This window comes from Gymnoscopelus microlampas (genome assembly GCF_963454915.1).
Source record: "Gymnoscopelus microlampas genome assembly, chromosome: 2".
In the NCBI taxonomy this organism is placed as follows: domain Eukaryota; kingdom Metazoa; phylum Chordata; class Actinopteri; order Myctophiformes; family Myctophidae; genus Gymnoscopelus; species Gymnoscopelus microlampas.
Genome location: NC_139939.1, coordinates 1,664,679 through 1,689,200, shown reverse-complemented (window position 1 = coordinate 1,689,200; position 24,522 = coordinate 1,664,679). Strand labels below are relative to the sequence as shown.

Here is a 24,522-nt window from a genome sequence, read left to right as displayed (position 1 = left end):
TTCATAAATAAAATAATAATAACAATTTCCAAAAAAAAAAAACCTTCAAGAAGAACCCAAAATAGCAGATCCACAAGCTCCCAACGCGGTGCGAAGCAAAGCGTTGGGAGCTTGTAGATCTGCTATTTTTGAAAAATCTTGAAAATGTGTGCAAATCTTTGAATACATTTTTTTAAGCGAACATTTGTAACAAAAAAAAAACGTATGTTTTTTTTAGGTGATGCTCAAACTTTTTCATGTCAAGGACCCCCACAATGATATGTATTTGGCTGTGGACCCCATCTCAACATTTGTTTTAGATTTGAGTTACAAATAGGTTAAACAATATATATTAAAAGATGTGCACACATTTTCTGGATTTAAAAAAAATAGCCCAAAGACTTCTAAAAATGACACAGATGCTTACCCGGTCTTAAAGGGTTAACAGACCTTTTGGAATGGCCAGGAGTGATAGATGAGTGAGAGATATAGGCTGGGGCAAGACCTAGCCTGGCCTTACATGTAATATGAGTCAAATTTTGAAACTGATAGATTTTGTTGAGGCTTGTGTTTCATGCTCAATCTACATTCCTTATCTAGCTCTGATTCCCTTGCTGGCAGGGACATTTTGGTGCCCTGGGCTATACGTTCACGTTCGATGCCCGGGGCTAGGATCAGGTTTTGGTTTAGAAATAGTTCACCAAAACAAATCTGAGGACGATTGTGTCATCATCTCTCATGTGGTTGAAACACTGATTGGTCCACACAACTCACAGGGAGTTTGCTAATCTTATAGCAACTTTCAAAACAACTTAAAGGACCAATTCACCCATTTTCAACCTCATCTTCATATAATTGGTCCTTACTAATGCTCACTATAAGATGCCACCATTTATGTCTGCTCACTGTGTGTCAGAGATGGGCTCTTTTATTTATTCATTACTTTTTTCATTAATTGTTTCCACCAGGCCGAAAGACATGGCTGAGACTAGTTTCTGCACCCTGTGTGTGTGTGTGTGTGTGTGTGTGTGTGTGTGTGTGTGTGTGTGTGTGTGTGTGTGTGTGTGTGTGTGTGTGTGTGTGTGTGTGTGCGTGTGCGTGTGTGTGTGTGTGTGGACAGCTAATCTCTGCAGAGAAACTGTGCATTTTTTTTTGACAGTAGCCTACTCCTACAGATTTTGTCCAAACATCACGCAAATCGGTACACAGTATCTCTGTAATAATTAAACTAGACTGGTCCTTCAGATTGTTCACATTCCATCCTGATTGGCTAAGATTGGCTTCCAAAGTTTGCAGGATTGGTCCGTTTTGAACAAAATGCCTCAAATCATGAACACAGCATGCGATTTCCGTGAAGTTTTGCACCCACATTCCCACTATAGGCTGAGGAAGAAATGCCACTTGAAAATGTTCAAATCAGCCTCATGGTGGCGCTATAACAGGCCGATTCGTGTTTTTACCTATAACTGCACCGATCTGTGTAAAACCTTGCATTTTTCACATCTGCTTTTTATAGCGCCACCAGCGCGGCACAAAGTGTCTCGTGGTTAACCCATTAAGACCTGGAACACATCTGTGTCACTTTAAGATTTCTTTGGCTATTCAAAAATAGCAGATATACAAGCTCATAGCGCGTGCCGCGCTATGAGCTTGTAGATCTGCTATCTTTTTAAATTCTTTTTTTTTTTTTTTTTTTAACTGTTAGGATTTTGAAAGCATTTGTAGATCTGCTATTTTTGAAAATTCTTGAAATTTGTATTTTTTTATTTAAAAAAAAAATTGTTGCATTGTTCACTTCCTGTCCATTACATAGTATGGTCTCTTAGATTTTATTTTTGACGTGTCACTTAATTTATCTACTACTACTTTGACTAATTCTTTTTTTACTTTGCGTTGTTGAGGAGAGTTCAAAGTCCAAGCGTTTCTTTGCCAGCCATGAGTTTGCAAGAGCCATACAATGACAGGCCCTTCAAGATGACAACCTTTAAAAAAGAATCATTCTCAGGTCTTGGGTTAATATACTTTGTGTTACAGTATGTGTAGCACAACAACATGTGGCTGCTTGTACCTGTATGTCAGTGACAATCTTGAATCTTCACTGTTGTTGTGGCCTCCATGGAGGGTTTAGTTAGGGTCGTGTACAGCCATAACACTTAGTAGACTAACCAATTAAGCCAATTAAGGCCAATTATTATTATTATTTTTAAATCCCAACAGTTTTCTGAAAAAAAGTTGCTATATCAGTGGTGTTCAAACTTTTTCCATGTCAAGGACCCCCAAAATCACATCTATTTGGCCCCGGACCCCCATCTCAATTTTTTTTCCAGGGACCCCCCAGAAGCAGAGATTTAAGTAAAAAAAAAATCACAAATTTTCTTGCTTTTTCAAAAATAGCAGATACACAAGCTCGTAGCGGCACGAAGATCTGCTATTTGTGAATAGCCAAAGTGTAAAATACGTAATGGTTAATAATGGCCGTCTTCTCGGTTTGAATGGCCTAAGGAAGGCAGCTCATGTCAAGGTGAAGGTACACACTAGGTTCTTTACCATGGGGTTAAGGTTAGGCCGGACATGTGACATATTTAAGAGTCTTGGTCCTGCCTTATGTAAACAAGCCTTCATTGAGGAGGAATTTGCTGAGCAAACATCCAGAAACAGTGGTTGATACCAGTGGAGGTATTTTTACTCTTGGGATGACATGGATAGTAGCTGTTCTCCAACGATACTGGCGTTTAATGCTGAAATTATATATGTGTTCACATCAAAATGCATTTCGATGTGAACACATTGTGAGCTTGTATATCGGCTATTTTCAAATGGCCAAAATATATACAGGGCTGAAGTGGTTAATGAATGTTTAGTAATAATAATCACACTCTACTAAGTAACTAGTAACTAAAGTTTTCAAATAAATGTTGTGGAGTAAAAGTACAATATTTGGATCCGAGATGTAGTGGAGTAGAAGTAAAAGTATTGGAAGTTGGAATACATATCGACCATTTGAGAATAGCCAATCTACAAGATCACAATGCGCATTGTGAGCTTGTAGATCGGCTATCTTCAAAATATTTGTCTACATTTTCTACATTTGAAAACTTGTGAAACGGGACATTCTGCATAATGAGTACTTTCCACTTCTGCGACTTTAAGTACATGTTGATACCAATACTTTTGTACTTTTACTCAAGTACATTTTGAATTCCGGACTTTTACTTGTATTTCTACAATGCAGTATTGATACTTTTATTTAAGTAACAAAATGTGAGTACTTTTTCCACCACTGGAGCAGTGCTAGGATACAATTAGATGACACATCAGGGCAGCATGCAGATGTGAACTAACGTGTGTGACCTGTGTCTCTTTCAGAAGTGGAAGCAGGTGTGGCTGGGTCTGTACCCTCCCAGCAGTAACGGAGTGGGACGCTTGGAGATCCAGAATGCAACCTGGGGAGGTAACTCACCCATTCAATCCCAGAACGCATCTGTGTCACTTTAGATTCCTTTTGGCTGTTAAAAAATAGCAGATCTATAAGCTCATGAGCTTGTACATCTGCTATTCTTTTGGGGGGAAAAAATTAAAATGTGTGCAAATCTTTGAATATACATTTTTAACTAAACTCTTTGCTTCTTGGGGGGGGGGCTGGAACCAAGGGGCAAGTCTTAGATATTTACGATGAGGCCGACAAAATGGCCAGAGTGGCGCTGTTTTACCCTGCGCCGACCTGCGGTGTCAGAAAGAATTTATTTTAACGCAAGTGAATGGGTTTTTTGACAAACTTTAGACTAGATTTTCTTACTGTAATAAAAATTGTCATAAATTCTACATGCTTCCAGTCGCTAGTTTAAAGTCTCCTTTCAATCATCAGGATATGCGTTTTGCTAAATTATGGTCCTATTTATTATAAAATTGACGATAAAATAGGCTATTCTCTAGGAGGGGCGGGATGATTTGATTGACAAGCTACACAACCAATAGCATTCATTCCCCGCCCCCCGCTCTTGATTGACAAGCTACCCAACCAATAATGGTCTGGTCTCATTCTGACGCGTATTGAAAGATGGCGGACCTACAGTCTTGCAACAATCGGCTTCATTTTCGGTCTGTAGAAAGCAGCGGAGGGGGTTTGTCCATCTCATTTATACAGTCTATGGCTGGAACCAAATATTTTGAGATGTCCGTGGACAAATACATATGAGTTTGGGTGGTCCTTGACATGAAAAAGTTTGAGAACCACTGATATTATATAACAAAAAAAAACTGTTGGGATTTAGAAGACATTTGTAGAATCCCCAGAAGCAAAGATTTGAGTTAAAACAAAAAAAATCAAAAGATATCAAAGATTTGCACAACGAAAATTCAAAGAAGCTACCAGAGTCAATGAAGTATCCACAAGTTTCTTTTTGCCCTCTACGCCAAACAGCAGATCCACAAGCTCACTTGTAAAGTGGCCGAATGTTCGCATATCATGTCATGCCCATAGTAGGGACTTGGGTTCAATCTAATCTATTCTAATTCTTCTTTTCCTTTCAGCTGTTCCCTTCAGGGGTCTCCACAGCGAATCATCTGCCTCCTTCGCACCCTGTCCTCTGCCTCCTCTTCTCTCACACCAACTAACCTTCATGTCCTCTTTCACTAATCTAATCTAATCTGATGTGATCTTGATCTGAATGTGCAGGTGCTGGAGGCGAGGCATGGAGGCACCAGCAGACCCACGGAGACAAGAAGATCAGGGTGGTCAGACTGTCGGACGTCCTCAGTGTCCGCAGACTGCCACCACACGCTGAAGCCCTTCCCAAGGTACCAGGGGTTCTCAGTGTCCACAGACAAGTAACAAGCAGGGCCGGATTACGCATAGGCCGTAGGGGGCGAGTGCCCTGGGGAACCAACCAATGGGGGCACCCATTTTTTATAAGAATTAAATAACATAACCTTAACCCTAACCCTAAAACCGAAATAAAGTAACCAAAAAAACGAAAAGAAACAACAAAATCTGGCAATTTTTCGTACGAGTGCACAATTTCGGCGCAGGGGGCACTTCAACTTGAGGTCGCCCTGGGGCACCACATAGTGCTAATCCGGCCATGGTAACAAGTATATGTTTATAATGCGTCAAAGACATGGGATGCATAGCAAAAGTGTTGCCAAAGTATCAATACTGCAATGTAGAAAGTAAAATATTTGAGTACTTTTTCCACCACTGCTGGTCAGCTCCCAGTAGTGTGTGTGTGTGTGTGTGTGTGTGTGTGTGTGTGTGTGTGTGTGTGTGTGTGTGTGTGTGTGTGTGTGTGTGTGTGTGTGTGTGTGTGTGTGTGCGTGTGCGTGGGCATGTGTGTGTGTGTGTGTGTGTGTGTGTGTGTGTGTGTGTGTGTGTGTGTGCGTGCGCGTGCCCTGTGCATGTGCGGCTGTGCGCGTGTGTGATTGTGAAGTTGATGAAAAAGAGCATTCGTGCTCAACAAACCTCTGCTGTGTAAAGAAAAACTAAACTAAAAACAGGACACTGTACAAATAAATCACTAGTTCTCAAAGTGCGGTCAGGGATCCCTGGCCCCGTAGCACTAGCCTTGCCGATCATGCAGCCTTATGCAAAGGTTAAAATGTAATTTAGGTAGCATGTTATGTAGATGGATGCCATCTCATTTGTTGACCTGACATCCTAGTTTGTATAGTTTCAATGTACATATTATTTATTGATATTATAATGTTTAGACTGACGATAGGTTCTTGGTTTACCTATGATCCTAGATTAGTGGTTCTCAAACTTTTTCATGTCAAGGACCCCCAAACTGACACTTATTAGCCTGCGGACCCCCATTTGAAAAGATATGTCACGGACCCCCATAAGAGAAGATGTTTAGCTCTAGCAGTGATTCTCAACCATTTTAATCTCAAGGACACCCAGTTTGACATGCATTAGGCTACGGACCCCCATTTAATGACATTTCTATCTCTGGGACACCAATTTATATTGTAAAACAATGTTAACTTAACTCTGAGAGTGTACAAATGGAACCAAATGGACCCATTAGGGTCCATTTGTACACTCTCAGAGTTACAGACCCATAAGGGTCCATTTGGTTCCTAACTATCCATCATTTAGCTGGGGACCCCCTGGAACTCCCTCAAGGACCCCTGGGGGTCCCCGGACCCCACTTTGAGAACCAATGTCCTAGATTACGGAGGCACTACACTGTCTCTATGCCTTTGATGCATTACCTTGTGTTTACCTTGTTTACTGTGAATCGCTCTGGATTAAGAGTCTGCTAAATGCCTGAATTGTTATTCATTCAGGAACACTCACGTCACAACTAGATTTAACCATTTATTGCAACAAATGGAATACAGTTAAACGTGGCGTTAATGTCTCTTTAAGATGTTCCCTAAATGAAATAAAGGAAAATCAGGGAACCCTGTTCAAAACCCCCCAACAGGTATACAAGATCGGGCCCATAGTAAGACATTTAACCAGATTAATTTGAGTCATGCAAACTTGAATGCAGTTTAACATGAAAGCCATAGAACATTGAATTCAGTTTAGAGCCGTGCAAACATTGAATTCCAGTTTACTTTAGAGCCATGCACACATGAATTGTCTTCAGTTTAAACGTTTGAGTAATGCAAGACCGTGAACTATAAGGTGGAGGCTGGGGTGGTGGAGGCAAGCTTTGTAAGCAGCAGCAGCAGTGTGTGTGGCAGCAATCGAAAAGCAGAGATCCAGTGTAGGAGGAAGCCATATTTGACCGCCTTGTTGAGGGAATGAGCTGTTGTTAGTCCATGAGCCAGAGCCCCAAAATTGAGCAATGATTATTGAAAGAGTGGGCAAAAACATACCTATATTAAATTGTTTATAGGGTCAATATAAGTCAATAAATACATGATAACCTTTCCACAGGAGCAGCTTTTTCATATTTATCACACATTTTGTTATTTTCCCCATACGTACATGACAGGTGAAAAAAATGATGACATTTAAAAAATAGTTATCATAATGGAACTTCCCCAGTTGATTACTTACATGAAGACAATGATTTATCGTATTAAGTTTTCTGAAATTGTATATTCAAATATGCAAATTAGCCATTTAGTCCATGAGCCAGAGCCCCAAAATTGAGCCAGATATTGAATATTCCCTCGTTAAAAACCTTTGACTCCAACATCTTAACAAAATGAAATAAGAATGTTGATTCTGGCTTTGTCCAATGTTCCAATGTTGATTTTGAAAATTTTCCTGATGCCTAATTTGCATATTTAAATATATAATTTCAGAAAACTTGTAATACGATAAATCATTTAGTCCATGAGCCAGACAAGATTTCATTATCGAAAGAGTGGGCAAAACCATACCTATATTAAATTGTTCATAGGGTCAATACAAGTAAATAAATATATGATAACCTCTCCACAGGAGTAGCTTTTTCATGGTTATCACACATTTTGTTATTTTCCCCATACGTACATGACAGGTGAAAAAATGACAACATTTAAAAAATAGTTATCATAATGAAACTTCCTGAGTTGATTACTTACATGAAGACAATGACTTATCGTATTACAAGTTTTCTGAAATTGTATATTTAAATATGCAAATTAGGCAATTAGTCCATGAGCCAGAGCCCCAAAATTGAGCCAGATATTGAATATTCCCTCGTTAAAAACCTTTGACTCCAACATCTTAACAAAATGAAATAAGTATGTTGACTCTGGCTTTGTCCAATGTTCCAATGTTGATTCTGGAAAGTTATGCAAATGTGGGCATATTTTCCGAATGCCTAATTTGCATATTTAAATATACAATTTCAGAAAACTTGTAATACGATAAGTCATTGTCTTCATGTAAGTAATCAACTCAGGAAGTTTCATTATGATAACTCTTTTTAAAATTTTGTCATTTTTTCACCTGTTATGTACGTATGGGGAAAATAACAAAATGTGTGATAACCATGAAAAAGCTACTCCTGTGGAGAGGTTATCATATATTTATTTACTCGTATTGACCCTATGAACAATTTAATATAAGTTTGGTTTTGCCCACTCTTTCGATAATCATTGCTCAATTTTGGGGCTCTGGCTCATGGACTAATTGTCTCCATGTAAGTAATCAACTGGGGAAGTTTCATTGTGATAAAAAAAAAATGTTGTTAAAAAAATTGACCTTATAAACAATTTAATATAGGTATGGTTTTGCCCACTCTTTCGATAATGAAATCTTGTCTGGCTCATGGACTATGTGATTGGTGTGCAGAAAAGCGTGCCGGATTGAAAGCAATCAATAGACTGACAGCTGATTGGACAGCTGAGGTGTATAGACCGATTATTTGTTTACCAACATTGAGACTGGACGCACAGGTGACTGTTTCATGTAATCAATACCCAACAGATCCCCAAACCTGTTGTTTTGGGGAGCGCTGGTTTCAGTTCATTCAACCTCCTCTTTTGTGTTGGCTTGTAAGGCGCACCCTTGACATATATACCCCATCGTGCAACAGTATTGCGCGTCGAGAATAGCTGACATAAAAGCTCACAACCGCGTTGCGGATGTGAACGTTGTGGAGCTTGGAGGTCTGCTATTCTCTGCGCGTTCTCTGCGCGCGGGACGGAGCATATATTAGGCTTGACGGGCTGCAGCTGCGCGAGCAAGAGCAGGTTCTGGTGCCATGATCATAGAGCACTCCCTCCGTTCTTATGACAGCCACTGTAGGTGGGTTTTACTTTGAATTGCTATTATTGTTTACACACAACAGAAACCAAGGATTATATATTTAAAGAGCGAGAGATCACACAGTATAAATCCTAAGAATTCTTCCTCTACACTGGGAGAAAAACAGCATCTGAAAGTTTGATGGGATGCAATTTTACACGTGAGTGCGGTGACCATTTTAACATTGCACCTTATGAGCGGTGGGGTTCATTTGGTGCCGGCCTGCGAGCGCATACTGGTTTGGTTATTATCAGTGTGACGTTGTCTGATAAGGGGTCTATATGACTGCATGAACCAACGCAATGTTTCATATTGTAAATAGTAACCCCCCCCCCTCTCCAAAAAAAAAGGAGGCACATTCCCTCCTCTAGATTCAATGGGCGTGACGTCACAGAACCGAGAGGCGCCGTCATCTTGTCTCTGTGTCATTTTCAGGAGAACATGTCGGCGTTCTGCGTCGAGACGGAGGAGAGAACCATGGTGTTTGCCGCCCTGAGAGACGACAGCATCGACTGGGTGTCCAGACTGTGTGCCGTCGCCTTCCAGGTGAGAGGGAAACACGCACACACACACACGCACGCGCGCGCACGCACACATGCACGCATGCACGAACGCAGAAGTTTTTTTCTCAAGGGGCGGGATCAAAACAATGGCTCTGGACGCAATTGGTTAGACCTACAACCAACTGCCAATTACAGTCTCCCATATTTTAATACTGGGCCCTGATTGGTCATCCCAGACTTCGGGAGCAGGAAATGGATTCACAACGGAGCGGTGCCAGACCCAAATCGGCGAGGGATCTTTTTTTTTTTTGCACTGTCAGATTCGTCTGGTCCCAGGCTACACCTACCTCTTTGCCAAAAATAGCCGATCTACAAGCCCACAACGCCTTGCAGTGCAAAGTTTGCAGGATTGGTTAGTTTTGAACAAAATGCCTCAAATCATCAAGCATTCATTTCCGTGAAATGGTGCACGCACATTCCCACTAGGCCGAGGAAGAAATGCCACTTGAAAATGTTCAAATCAGCCATGGTGGCGCTATTACAGGCCGATTCGCGTTTTTACCTATAACTGCACCCATCTCAGTAAAACTTTGCACACACTCTCCCTAGAGGCCAAAGAAAAACCTTTGCCCTGCATTTTTCACATCTGTCTTTTAGAGCGCCACCAGGAGGCTGACTTTTGTAAAACAAATGTTTTGCTATTACTCAGATTCTGTCCAAAAATCACGCAAATCGGTACACAGTATCTCTATAGTCATGTGATAAGGATGGAAGTGTCCGATATTTCCGTGAAAGTTTGCTCACACATTCCCACTAGGCCGAGGAATAAATGGCATCCTTCTCACATTGGCCTGTTATAGCGCCACCAGCAGGTCTAATTTAGCAAAACACATTTTTGCAACAAAATGCCTCAAATCATGAATGCAGTGTCCGATTGCCATGCAAGGCCCAAGAAGAAATGGCATCCTTATCACATAGGCTTATTTATAGCACCACCAGGAGGCCACAATAATCTACCTCAATCAATCAATCAATTAATCAATCAATCAATCAAGGTTTATTTGTCATTGTTCACAGATACAAATACAAGTTACAATGAAATGTCACAGGTACAACGAAATGTGTTCGTGTGTGAAGTGCATGGGCCGCAGCAACGTCAGTCGCGCCGCCACTAACTAACCTCCTTGCTCGAGGGGGGGGGGGGAGAAAAAAAATAGAACAAGAGCTGTGGGTGGGGGGGGGGGGGGGTGGCTGACCTGGCGGAGACCTGTGCTGAGCACTTTTTCTAGTTTCATTTTATTTGCGTCTTTAGTGGACAGATTAGTTTTGTCTAATGTGTCTGTTGGTAGTCATGGCAGCCAGTTCCCATCTGATGTTGTGTGGGAGTTCCCACGGCTCAAGACCATACTGAATAACTGCTAGCTTGCATAACGTCTTCATACTAGGACTGAGGTCTAAGATATACAGGTTATTGGCTGTGTTGTATCTCCCAAAGAGGATGAAACGATCTCCCACCATGCGAAAGCACACATTATACATTGAACCTGGTCCTTTCCCCTTAGGTTCAACCTTCTTCCAGGAGAAGGTCTCTGTATTGAATTTCCACATATCATTGAAGTTCTGGTCACTACTGTGACCACCAAATATGTACAGCTCTCCATTGTAAACAAAGGATGAATGCCTCCTGCGTCCTTCTGGAAGGAGCTGTGTAGAAGGTGTGTTCAGCCAGTAGTTGGTCTCTGTGTCAAACACTCTGATGATGTTGTAGGAGACCCACAGGTCCCCCCCCCCCAAATACAAACATCTTTGTCCTGATGATGGTGGCAGAGTGACCTGATGAAGCAGGTGGAGAAGTTCCTCTGGTGTTAATTAAAGACCAGAGCATTGTGGCGGTGTCCAACTTGTAGATGTTATTAGTGTATCTAGCCAGCTGGGTGTTTCCTCCATAGATAAACATGACCTTCTCCGAGACACAGGCTGAGTGGTTCATCCTCCCCCCTGGAACAGTCCCAGAAACCCTGGGTTTGAACCATCTGTGGGTGTCGACATCAAATGCATAAAGCACCTTGTAGGACTATCCTGTATCGTAGTTGTACCCTCCCCAGATGTAGATGATATATTCTATCAGCACAGCTGTGTGGCCCTCAAGCTTGGAGGGAACCTCAAGTTGGCGTTCTCTTCCTGTTGTCACCGGGGTCAACGTACTCCAGCATAAAGACACTGTGTTGAAAACATGGGCATCAATCTGAGCCGCCATCACAGATCCCTCCAAAGGCGTACACCTTGTGCTCCACTGAAACAGCAGCATAACAGTCTGTCTTTGGTCCTCCATTCAGATGTACCGTCCAGTAGGACATTTCTCTCACTTTAAATCAGGTTGGATTTGTTAAACCTTGTTATGAGAAACAACAGAGTCCTAACGTTCAGGTTATTGTTTATATTGGTTCAGTGGCACAGATGTCACAAAAAGTTTGGCCAATCCACAAAGCCGATCAGTTGGGTTGGCCAATCAAGGAAGCCGATGACTGTTGATCCTAATTTGGCAAATGTAATCCCCCGTTCTGCACAGCAGACAGTGTGTTCATCTACAGTGTGTTCATCTACAGTGTGTTCCTCTACAGTGTGTTCAGCTACAGTGTGTTCAGCTACAATGTGTTCCTCTACAGTGTGTTCAGCTACAGTGTGTTCAGCTACACAGTAGACAGTGTGTTCAGCTACAGTGTGTTCAGCTACAATGTGTTCCTTTACAGTGTGTTCAGCTACAGTGTGTTCAGCTACAATGTGTTCCTCTACAGTGTGTTCAGCTACAGTGTGTTCAGCTACAGTGTGTTCAGCTACACAGCAGACAGTGTGTTCAGCTACAGTGTGTTCAGCTACAGTGTGTTCAGTAGACAGTGTGTTCACAACAGAAAATGTTTGTAAAACCAAGTCCTGACATGTGATTTGTGAAACAGTATGAACGGACCCCCCCCCCCCCCCCCCCCCTGCTGTTCTACATAATGCCAACCAGGTGAAGAAATCACAGACTGAGGCTTTAACCATTGCTTTTATATGAAATACCCGAGACCATTAGGGTTTTATAGAATAGGCTTATGAACATATTGCTAGTTTGACCACTTTAAATGCTCTAATCTTAAAATAATAACCGAAAATAACTGATCTACAAGCTCTCAATGAGGGCTTTTAGATCGGCTCTTTTTGCTGCGCAACATGCTTTGATCTATAGAAGACATGCTGCCTTCTAAGGAATCCAAATGACTGAAATCAGTCATGGCGACTGAGAACTTTAATCCATGCTATAATATTATGATATATAACATTTTTCTATTTTCAAATGGCCGAAATGTATATAGGGCTGAAGTGGTTATTGTATGTTTTGTAATAATAATCAAAATCTACACAGTAACTAGTAACTGCATTTTCAAATAATTGTAGGGGAGTAAAAAGTATAATATTTGTCTCTGAGATGTAGTGGAATAGAAGTAAAAGTACTGACAATTGGAAATACTCCAGTAAAGTAAAAGTACCTTAGTTACTTTACGCCACTGTGTGCAGTCATTAGTCACTTATGCGTTTGTTAGACCTCTCAAGCAACCAATGGTCACCCCCAGAATAGGGGTGCTATAGGGTTCATGTAGTTAAACCTCTCTCTCTCTCCCTCTGTCTGTCTGTCTGTCTGTCTGTCTACTTGTCCAATTGTGTTACTTCTTCAGAGAGGCAGCAGTCCACTCCATATGGAGAAGAACCAGATTTATGTCTCTACAGAGGAAGGTGAACACCGCACACACACATACACATACACACACACACACGCACGCACGCACGCACGCACGCACGCACGCACGCACGCACACACGCACATGCACACACAAACGCACACGCACAAACGCACACGCGCGCACGCACGCACGCACGCACGCACGCACGCACGCACGCACGCACGCACGCACGCACGCACGCACGCACGCACGCACACACACACACACACACACACACACACACACACACACACACACACACACACACACACACACACACACACAGTGGTGTAAAGTAACTAACTACATTTACTCAGGTACTGTACTTTTTTTATTTTTCTTTACTGGAGTATTTCCAATTTTCAATACTTCTACTTCTACTCCACTACATCTCAGAGGCAAATATTGTACTTTTACTCCACTACAATTATTTGAAAAACTTTAGTTACTATTTACTTTCAGATATAAATGCATTACATTATAAAACATACGTTAACCACTTTAGCCCTATTTTATACATAGGCTATTTGAAAATAGCCGATCAAATAGCTATTTTCAACGCGACGCGTTGTGAGCTTGTAGATCTGCTATTTTCAAACATTTTAGTACTTTTTTTTAATTTCAGACTTTTACATTACAGTATTGATACAATAAAATAAACTATTTTCCACATTAAATAGCACTGCGTTCGGCCAGAAAAAGCATCCTGACCAGCATCTTCTAAAAGCGCCCGATAGGCAATCACATTTTGATCATTTCTTGTGTCTGTCTCACTGAAGGACACATGGACACACACACGGCCGGCCGGCCGGCCGGACGGAGAGGGTGCTAAACATAGTCTCGGCCATGCCTTTCGGCCTGGCGGAGACAATAATTGAGAAAAGATCATTTTCGTGGGATATGTTGTTTCTGATATATCAACGAATTTACACAAAAACATTCAATATCGATTATAGTCTGATTAACCACTTAACCTTGTATCATATTTACTCATATAGGTCGGCTATTTTCACTACATATATATTTGTTTCAAGTAATTGCTCGTTAATCATAACTGGGAATGAAAAAATGTGATTTGAAGTCTTTAACTAGTGTTATTCATGTTATGTTACAATGTAATGACACGCTAGAGTAATTGGCGTAATTGTTTTACTTTGGAAATCCCCATAGAGAAATCTTAGATCATCTATATCATCATATGAGAACTGTGTTACAATTGTGATCCAAGATGACCCTAGGGTCATTTTCAATAGAAAAAAAAATACTTCTGTGCGTGAGTGACTTCAAGACTTTGGTTTCTGTGAACTTCACAATAAAAGTATATGTGAACCTCACAATAAAAGCCTGCCGTTGAACCCGTCCATTGCAGTGTGCCAGTTTTCCGTGGCGGTGCAGCAGACGGAGGCGGCGACACGCTGCAGCCTCCAGGGGGCGTACTGGCTGCAGGTGGGGGAGGAGGGGCTGACGCTGAGAGAAGCGGAGAAGAAGAGCAGCGTGTTGACGTGGCCCTACGCTCTGCTGAGACGATACGGAAAAGACAAGGTGATGAAAACTCTCATTTATTTATCTAGTCATTTGACCGTGTCCATTAAAGGAGAATTTTGGACTAAGGTTTTCTTACCTTTTCTATGACGTTATGATATCTTAGGATGAATGGTACAGTAGAAAAATATCATACTGTAACTCCATCCCGGGTCCACCACAGCTTAAAACTTTGCGCCAATAGGCCTTGCGCTAGATCGCGTATTTTAATAGCTTTTTTTTTGGTGAGATCTGACATAGTGACAGAACACTATGCAAGAAAAAAGAAAAAGAAAAACCTAAGTCTCGCTAGACGAGATTGAAGTCTCGAGACTTTGGTCTCGTCTAGCGAGACTTCTGTTTTTTTTGTTTGTTTTTTTTGTCCAAAAATTCCCCTTTAACTAAGGGTGTGCCGATACACTAATTTGACGATACGATACACGATATTGGGCTCACGATATCAATACGATACGATATATGGAACTTTTTTATTATGAAAATATATGGGGGGGGGAGCAAATGCAAACAAATACTTCTGTTTTTGCATTATTATTATTTAAAAAAAAAAAGAAAAAACACCAAAACGCTGCATATCGTCACGAAAACGTATCGCGATATATCGCGGGACAATATATCGGCACACCCCTACCATTTACCCATCAAGACCTGAGGTTTTTGGGATTCTACAGATGCCTTCTAAATCTGTAGTTCAAACGATGATATATATGTGGCTGCGGACCCCCATCTGAAAATGTTTTGTGCCAGGTATACCCAGAAGAGAAGATTTGTTTAAAAAGAGATATATATATATTCACATTTTTTCTATCACTTTCAAGATTATTATTATATACCGACACATAATTTCTTGCTGCAGGGGAGCGCAGGAGGTGAACTCGAAAGGAAACGAGCACTCCTTTTTCAATCATACTGTAACATGTTGTGGCAGGGTCCCACTTACAAGAGTCTCAAAAATAAAATTAACTTTTTTGTAATCCTGATGGGACACATTATTTTCAAATATCCAATGTATTTAGGGTTAAGTGGTTAAACTGACTTCAAATGCTATATTTACTCATTTTGCTGGGGACACCCTGGAACCCTTTTAAGGACCCCTGGAGGTCCCCGGACACCACTTTGAGAACGTCTGGTTTAGGCTAGTGGTTCCCAACCTATTTTCACTATTGATCGTAACTTAGAGAACCACTGGTCCAAAGCAGTGTTTCCCAAACAGTGGGTCAGGAGTTTGGACACATTTTTCTTTTTTGTTTCCTACTGTACATGTTGTTCTTAATTATTATTATTTCAAAATATTTTAAAAAACGTCCCCCCTAAAACTCACAAATATTCATACAATTAAAAACAAATCAATGTTTTAATTAAAGAAATCCCATTAGAAAAAAAACTTCGATCAGCTACTTTTAAGTCTGGTTTCGGGGAGACATCAAATGAATAACGTTTCAAGGTCTCACGCTAAAATGTTTGGGAACGAGTTGATCTAAGGCAGTGGTTTTCAACCAGTGGTCCGGGGACCACCAGTGGTCCTTGAGGGAGCACCAGGGGGTCCCCAGCGAAATGAGTTAACATAGCATCACAATCACTGGTCTAAAGGACTTAAGAGCATTTAAGTCCTTATCCTACTATAATCCTACTATCCTACTATAATTCTAGTAACCTCTGTCTGTTTGTCTCTCTGTAGTGGTAGGTGAAGCTACCCGGTTCTCCTCACTGGCTGGAGCAATTGCTCTGATTTTGCACACAGCCATTGGCCATTACCATCTGAACTTAACTGTGAAGCCCGTTTTTCAATTTCATCAAATCTCAGCTTCTTATTAGCGTTTTTGTGTCAAACACTGTCGCCATGGTTACGGGGCTGCCCAGCTATGGGACGAACTGCCTCCCGGGTTGCCAGATCATGTGCGCATATCCCCCCACGGCTGCGCTGCGCCGACCGGGTATGGTCTAGTTTTGTCTAATTCACATTGTTGATCATCTGTCCTGTTCTCCAGATGTCCTTATCCATCGAGGCAGGCAGACGCTGCGACTCGGGCCCCGGCACCTTCACCTTTAAGACGGGACAGAACGACCACATCTTCTCTCTCATGGAGATAGCCATCAAGCGCCAGAGGGTTCCCGCCGCCACTACGCTCAGCGTGAGCCAAGAGGCCGAGAAGGCCATGACGACCAATCGCTGCCCTCGCTCGCCTCTGCCTAAGATCCCCGACACGGCCAACATGGCCGCCATCCTGGACAACAAGCTCAAGGTGGATGTCGGACGACCCACGGATTCAACCTCGGATGACTTGGAGAGCCCTTACTCCACGCCGGCCGATTCCATCGTTTGCGGCGGGCCGAACTCGGAAGCTACGGGCAGGAATCTCGGCGGCAAAGCCATCATCGCCATCCAGCCACCTCCGCCCATCTCCACGCGTCACGCCGCTTCCGCCGGTCGTCGCGGCGACCAATCGGAGCCCCTATACGCCGACCCGGTCGATTGCCGCTACCTGGCGGCAAAAGCGGCAGCCGCGGCGACGGCCGTGTACGTGGATCCCGCCACCGTTCTGCCGCTCAAACCCCCCGCTTCGCCGGTTATGGTCCCCCAAATCGTCAACTACGGCCTCCCCGCTTCGGTGGCGCCCACGACCGCAGCCCCCCGTCATCCGGGGGCTGTGGTCGTGGGCACCGGCTCTGATCTCTCTCCTCCGCCGGACCCCGTCTACTCCGAGGTTTACGACAAAGTCGGAGGGGTCGCCGAGAGGCTCGGCTCGATGGCGGAGCCTGTTTATACGGAGCCTGCGCCGCGCCACGAGACGGAAACGAAGACCCAGAAGCCGGACCCCTTCGCCCACCTGTACGCACAGGTGTGCAAACCCAAACCCAGCTCTTCCTCTTCCGCGGCCACCTCCTCCTCCTCCTCCTCCTCTTCTTCTTCTTCGACGTCTTCGTCTTCCAACGCCGTGGCTCCTCCCCCTCTCTCCTCCTGCACCTCCTCTTCCTCGGGGGCGGCGGTCAGGTCCGCAGGAGATTGCTCCACCCTCTCTGATGTCATCTACGAGAACCTGGGGGTTATTTAGGGTCGGTGTCTCTCAGCCTGGGGGTCCCTGGGACCCTCCTTGGAGCGGTGCCAAAGATCACAGGGACGGTCTGTTTGGAGGTAGTCCAACATTTTCAAATCATAGCTAACTAACACATGTGACATCATTGTGAAGCACAATAAAAAAGTTTCCAAAATGGCTCTATACTCTGCTGAGATGATACGGAAAATAGCCAATCTACAAGCTCACAACAGGTCTCATGACACAGTGTGAGCTTGTAGATCGGCTATTTTCGCTATACGTGGTATGTGGTATACATGTCTGAAAAACACAGTGTGTGCGTGCACATGCATATGTGTGGGGGGTCTGATTTCTAAATGTGTCTCAGTCAGTGGTGGTTGGTGGACAAAATACTCAAATGTTTGTCGAATGTAAAAGCATCAATACTGCAATATAGTGCCGCTAAGCACTCTGTTACAAGTAAAAGTCCGGAATTCAAAATTTACTTGAGTAAAAGTACAAAAGTATTGTACAAGTACAAAATATACTTAAAGTAAAAGTAAAAGTACTAGAATGTTTGAAAATAGCACATCTACAAGCTCACAACGCGTCGCAATGTGACACGTTGTGAGCTTGTAGATCGGCTATTTTCAAATAATCTAGGTATAAAATAGGGCTAAAGTAGTTAATGTATGTTTTATGATGTAATCATTTATATCTGCAAAGTAACTAGTAACTAAAGTTTTCAAATAATTGTAGTGGGGTACAAAATGTGCCTCTGAGATGTAATGGAGTAGAAGTAAAAGTACAGGAGCATTGGAAATACTCCAGTAAAGTAGAAATACCTAAAAGTTGCACTTAAGTACAGTACTTGAGTAAATGTACTTAGTTACTGTACTTTACACCACCTAAGTTGCACTTAAGTACAGTACTTGAGTAAATGTACTTAGTTACTGTACTTTACACCACTGGTCTCAGTCTGGACACTTGGACACTGAAGCCTGCTTTGTATTTTGTCGTAAAACTGTGTCCCTTACTGGAGATTGAGACAGCGACATACAAGGTCACAATGCTGCACATTTTAGGCATGAGTCCTACAGATCAGATTTAATAACAGTGTGGACACTGGACAGTCGGTCCTAAACATCAGATTTGAGAAACACATTTTCAGATCTGCCTGCAGTCTGAACAAAGTCTTCGAAAATGCGCTTTTGGAGACAAAACAATTATTCCTGCTTTTGAAATCTATTATCGCCAGAGAAAATGTACTTAAATGTTCTTTATTTTATTTCTGTATTACGGTACTGTAGGCAAGCATTTTCAGAGCATACCGTATTTGTATCATTAACTCTGAATTATGATCTCTACCTTATTATCGACTCTTTTGTTACTGCAATAAGGACCCAGTGTTGTATTCTGTTGGTCAAAGTAATATATTACAAAATATTATTTTCACTTGTACATCCCATTTCAGTGATGTCTGAGCTTACTTTCAAAGTTAAATATGTTTTGAATGTTAAATATGTTTTCTATATGGCAAAAAGGTGTTTATTATGATGACATCTTTCTGACGTACAGTATGAGGGCTCTACTTATGATTTTCTAGGATTTTATATTGTTGCTGTCGTTTGGAAACGTTTATGTGCAAAACTGTTACTTATCAGGAAATGGAAAAATAGCCTTATTTATTTCAAACTCCATTTTAACCATGTTTAGACTCATTGAAAACACACGTCCCTGCTTCTGGTGACTCCTTCTAATGAATGTTACTCATTGAAAACACATGTCCCTGCTTCTGGTGACTGATATTGTCCTTCTAATGAATGTTAGAATGAATGAATGAATGACATTTTTGACGTTTTTTTCTTTTCGTGTCATGCCACCATTTTGGCCCATCCCATATGGGATTATATGACACATTACACAGAAAGAAAACAAGGTCCATTAACAGTCCTTCCTGTTCATATTAAGTCCTTCCTTATAACACACCACATAAATAAAACATGCGTACAGTACTTATATGAACAAAATAACAACAAAGAAGACAATGCCATTTCATGTAAATTGCCCTCTCCTCCTCATTGACCAGGCCTTGTCAAGAAATGAAGCAAATGAAAAAAATGTCATGTTGAAAGAGACGTTTCAGTTACTCTGAATCATCCAACCACACACATGCATACTTAGGATCTACCTTATTAAAACGTCTCTGCCTGATAGAGTTGTAGAGTGGACACTTTTCAATGTCATTAAGATCACACAAACCACATAATCTATCCTCCTCCACCGTGCCTACATACAGTATCTACCCATCTCAATATGAAGACAAAGTATGCCAGCCCTGATTTGAGCACATAGGCATCGTTTCTTTTTTGACAAATGATACAATACATCATTTTCTACACAATAGACATGCCATGTCCTTCTAATGAATGATACTTATTGACAACATACGTCTCTGCTTCTAGTGACTGATATTGTCCTTCTAATGAATGTTACTCATTGAAAACACACGTCCCTGCTTCTGGGGACTGATTCTGTCCTGATGAATGGGGAGACCTTCACTTTTCAATTCGTTATTTCATGCATGGACTTACGGGACTGTTTGATGCAATCATGCAACATTGCATTACAGAAAATAGTAACATAATGAAAAACGCATTATAGGGACTATATCAATCACCAGAAGCAGGCACGTGTCTTTTCAATGAGTCTAACATGGAGTTTGAAGTAGAACAGGCTTATATAGCAGGGGGCATATCTTGGGTTCAAGCAGACATGGAAATGACCCGGAGATGTTCTAAAGAACTTAGTGTGAGGTGGTGCAACTGTCTCCTATGTTTACTGTGTATGAGGGTATGACAGATCATTGATCGTGTTACCTTTCAGATCATTTTTTTCAAGAATCGTCACGTTTTTCCACTTTATTATATATCATACATTTCATCCTAAATGTTTTGCACATGCTTTAGAAAACTCAACAATAAGCCTATACAAAAAGCAGTGGAGTTGCAGTTTTAATATCTTTATTTGATGTTAAAACAAGACAATGTTTTTTGTATTAAAAAAAGGGAAAAGAACATGTTTTTTTATCCAAGCCACACTGTGTTTATTATAGATTTTGATAACTCAACTCAATCGTTTATGAAGACTGAACTGTCCCCATATGTCACAAGTATTCATAACAAGAGGGACGACATGCGGATAAAAGCCTCATGTGCACATCATTTTAATCATTTGCTAAACAATGATATTTTAACTACAGTTTGATCTGACACTGACAACAATGGGTTATTAATTAGCCTGGGGGTCCCTGGGACCCTCCTTGGAGCGGTGCCAAAGATCACAGGGACGGTCTGTTTGGAGGTAGTCCAACATTTTCAAATCATAGCTAACTAACACATGTGACATCATTGTGAAGCACAATAAAAAAGTTTCCAAAATGGCTCTATACTCTGCTGAGATGATACGGAAAATAGCCAATCTACAAGCTCACAACAGGTCTCATGACACAGTGTGAGCTTGTAGATCGGCTATTTTCGCTATACGTGGTATGTGGTATACATGTCTGAAAAACACAGTGTGTGCGTGCACATGCATATGTGTGGGGGGTCTGATTTCTAAATGTGTCTCAGTCAGTGGTGGTTGGTGGACAAAATACTCAAATGTTTGTCGAATGTAAAAGCATCAATACTGCAATATAGTGCCGCTAAGCACTCTGTTACAAGTAAAAGTCCGGAATTCAAAATTTACTTGAGTAAAAGTACAAAAGTATTGTACAAGTACAAAATATACTTAAAGTAAAAGTAAAAGTACTAGAATGTTTGAAAATAGCACATCTACAAGCTCACAACGCGTCGCAATGTGACACGTTGTGAGCTTGTAGATCGGCTATTTTCAAATAATCTAGGTATAAAATAGGGCTAAAGTAGTTAATGTATGTTTTATGATGTAATCATTTATATCTGCAAAGTAACTAGTAACTAAAGTTTTCAAATAATTGTAGTGGGGTACAAAATGTGCCTCTGAGATGTAATGGAGTAGAAGTAAAAGTACAGGAGCATTGGAAATACTCCAGTAAAGTAGAAATACCTAAAAGTTGCACTTAAGTACAGTACTTGAGTAAATGTACTTAGTTACTGTACTTTACACCACCTAAGTTGCACTTAAGTACAGTACTTGAGTAAATGTACTTAGTTACTGTACTTTACACCACTGGTCTCAGTCTGGACACTTGGACACTGAAGCCTGCTTTGTATTTTGTCGTAAAACTGTGTCCCTTACTGGAGATTGAGACAGCGACATACAAGGTCACAATGCTGCACATTTTAGGCATGAGTCCTACAGATCAGATTTAATAACAGTGTGGACACTGGACAGTCGGTCCTAAACATCAGATTTGAGAAACACATTTTCAGATCTGCCTGCAGTCTGAACAAAGTCTTCGAAAATGCGCTTTTGGAGACAAAACAATTATTCCTGCTTTTGAAATCTATTATCGCCAGAGAAAATGTACTTAAATGTTCTTTATTTTATTTCTGTATTACGGTACTGTAGGCAAGCATTTTCAGAGCATACCGTATTTGTATCATTAACTCTGAATTATGATCTCTACCTTATTATCGACTCTTTTGTTACTGCAATAAGGACCCAGTGTTGTATTCTGTTGGTGTCATGCCACCATTTTGGCCCATCCCATATGGGATTATATGACACATTACACAGAAAGAAAACAAGGTCCATTAACAGTCCTTCCTGTTCATATTAAGTCCTTCCTTATAACACACCACATAAATAAAACATGCGTACAGTACTTATATGAACAAAATAACAACAAAGAAGACAATGCCATTTCATGTAAATTGCCCTCTCCTCCTCATTGACCAGGCCTTGTCAAGAAATGAAGCAAATGAAAAAAATGTCATGTTGAAAGAGACGTTTCAGTTACTCTGAATCATCCAACCACACACATGCATACTTAGGATCTACCTTATTAAAACGTCTCTGCCTGATAGAGTTGTAGAGTGGACACTTTTCAATGTCATTAAGATCACACAAACCACATAATCTATCCTCCTCCACCGTGCCTACATACAGTATCTACCCATCTCAATATGAAGACAAAGTATGCCAGCCCTGATTTGAGCACATAGGCATCGTTTCTTTTTTGACAAATGATACAATACATCATTTTCTACACAATAGACATGCCATGTCCTTCTAATGAATGATACTTATTGACAACATACGTCTCTGCTTCTAGTGACTGATATTGTCCTTCTAATGAATGTTACTCATTGAAAACACACGTCCCTGCTTCTGGGGACTGATTCTGTCCTGATGAATGGGGAGACCTTCACTTTTCAATTCGTTATTTCATGCATGGACTTACGGGACTGTTTGATGCAATCATGCAACATTGCATTACAGAAAATAGTAACATAATGAAAAACGCATTATAGGGACTATATCAATCACCAGAAGCAGGCACGTGTCTTTTCAATGAGTCTAACATGGAGTTTGAAGTAGAACAGGCTTATATAGCAGGGGGCATATCTTGGGTTCAAGCAGACATGGAAATGACCCGGAGATGTTCTAAAGAACTTAGTGTGAGGTGGTGCAACTGTCTCCTATGTTTACTGTGTATGAGGGTATGACAGATCATTGATCGTGTTACCTTTCAGATCATTTTTTTCAAGAATCGTCACGTTTTTCCACTTTATTATATATCATACATTTCATCCTAAATGTTTTGCACATGCTTTAGAAAACTCAACAATAAGCCTATACAAAAAGCAGTGGAGTTGCAGTTTTAATATCTTTATTTGATGTTAAAACAAGACAATGTTTTTTGTATTAAAAAAAGGGAAAAGAACATGTTTTTTTATCCAAGCCACACTGTGTTTATTATAGATTTTGATAACTCAACTCAATCGTTTATGAAGACTGAACTGTCCCCATATGTCACAAGTATTCATAACAAGAGGGACGACATGCGGATAAAAGCCTCATGTGCACATCATTTTAATCATTTGCTAAACAATGATATTTTAACTACAGTTTGATCTGACACTGACAACAATGGGTTATTAATTATCATGTGTCTCTTAAGTCATTCACTGCCACTGACGTAAAAAACATATTTTTTTCCAATTACCAAATCTGCCACTGACGTAAAAAACGTAATTTTGCAAAAAACTAGATCTCACGGTCCTTCATCTCTCGCAGTGAAATTTCTCTGGGCCACTCACACAACTGTGTGTGTCTACAAACAGTTGAACACGCAATCAGAAGGGATTTAGCGAGGTCTGTGGCGAGGTGGGAAAGTAAGTGAGCCGTCCGTTCACATGGCGAAACATGGTGTTTTTACACTGGGCTGCAGGAGAGAGACTCTGCCTCGATCGGAATGTTTGTTGTCTGAGCGGCGTGCAAGTATCGCCGGTGTGTTTAGAAACGATTGGACGCGATCATAATGGATTTTTTTTTTGTTGTTGAAATCTTTAAACACTAAATTGCTGGCAGTGGGCAAACATAGCCAGAAATAAGTCTGGCAGAGAGTGAGTTAATATTGAAAAAGATACTAATAATAAGTTAATATGTAATCATATAACAGGTTCAGCGCTCATCAAAAGATTGGACGTGTCCTTCAGCCTGTAACACAGAGAGAGAGAGAGAGAGAGAGAGAGAGAGAGAGAGAGAGAGAGAGAGAGAGAGAGAGAGAGAGAGAGAGAGAGAGAATGACGTTATCTTCCATACAGACAGTTGTGAGCTTGAACTGTATAGAAAAAGCTATATTAACCCACGCATCTGTGTAACCACTTTATCCATACGTTATACTTTGACTATTCAAAAATAGCAGATCTACAAGCTCATAGTGCGGCACCGAGTGCAACATCTGTGATTATGTTAACAATTTGGGGCAGAGGTTCACATTGGCCTGTTATAGCGCCACCAGCAGGTCTAATTTAGCAAAACACATTTTTGGAACAAAATGCCTCAAATCATGAATGCAGTGTCTGATTGCCGTGAAAGGCCTA

At 41.2% G+C, this 24,522-nt stretch overlaps 2 protein-coding genes across 3 annotated transcripts in view; one reads left to right on the top strand and one right to left on the bottom strand.

The window, feature by feature from the left end:
- Positions 1 to 22,135, top strand: part of dok1a (docking protein 1a) — a 23,602-nt gene extending 1,467 nt beyond the window's left edge. Inside the window, exons 2-7 of the mRNA XM_084046039.1 lie at positions 3,346 to 3,430; positions 4,655 to 4,776; positions 9,110 to 9,220; positions 12,891 to 12,948; positions 14,305 to 14,477; positions 16,463 to 22,135. Of these exons, the coding sequence (XP_083902165.1) occupies positions 3,346 to 3,430; positions 4,655 to 4,776; positions 9,110 to 9,220; positions 12,891 to 12,948; positions 14,305 to 14,477; positions 16,463 to 17,527 (1,614 nt within the window). The 3' untranslated portion in view covers positions 17,528 to 22,135. The remainder of the gene's footprint in view (positions 1 to 3,345; positions 3,431 to 4,654; positions 4,777 to 9,109; positions 9,221 to 12,890; positions 12,949 to 14,304; positions 14,478 to 16,462) is intronic.
- Positions 22,136 to 22,185: 50 nt separating this feature from the next.
- cep44 (centrosomal protein 44) overlaps positions 22,186 to 24,522 on the bottom strand; it is a 29,201-nt gene continuing 26,864 nt past the window's right edge. For both annotated transcript variants that reach the window (XM_084046054.1, XM_084046055.1), the window contains exon 11: positions 22,186 to 24,136. In XM_084046054.1, the coding sequence (XP_083902180.1) occupies positions 24,088 to 24,136 (49 nt within the window). In that variant the 3' untranslated portion in view covers positions 22,186 to 24,087. The remainder of the gene's footprint in view (positions 24,137 to 24,522) is intronic.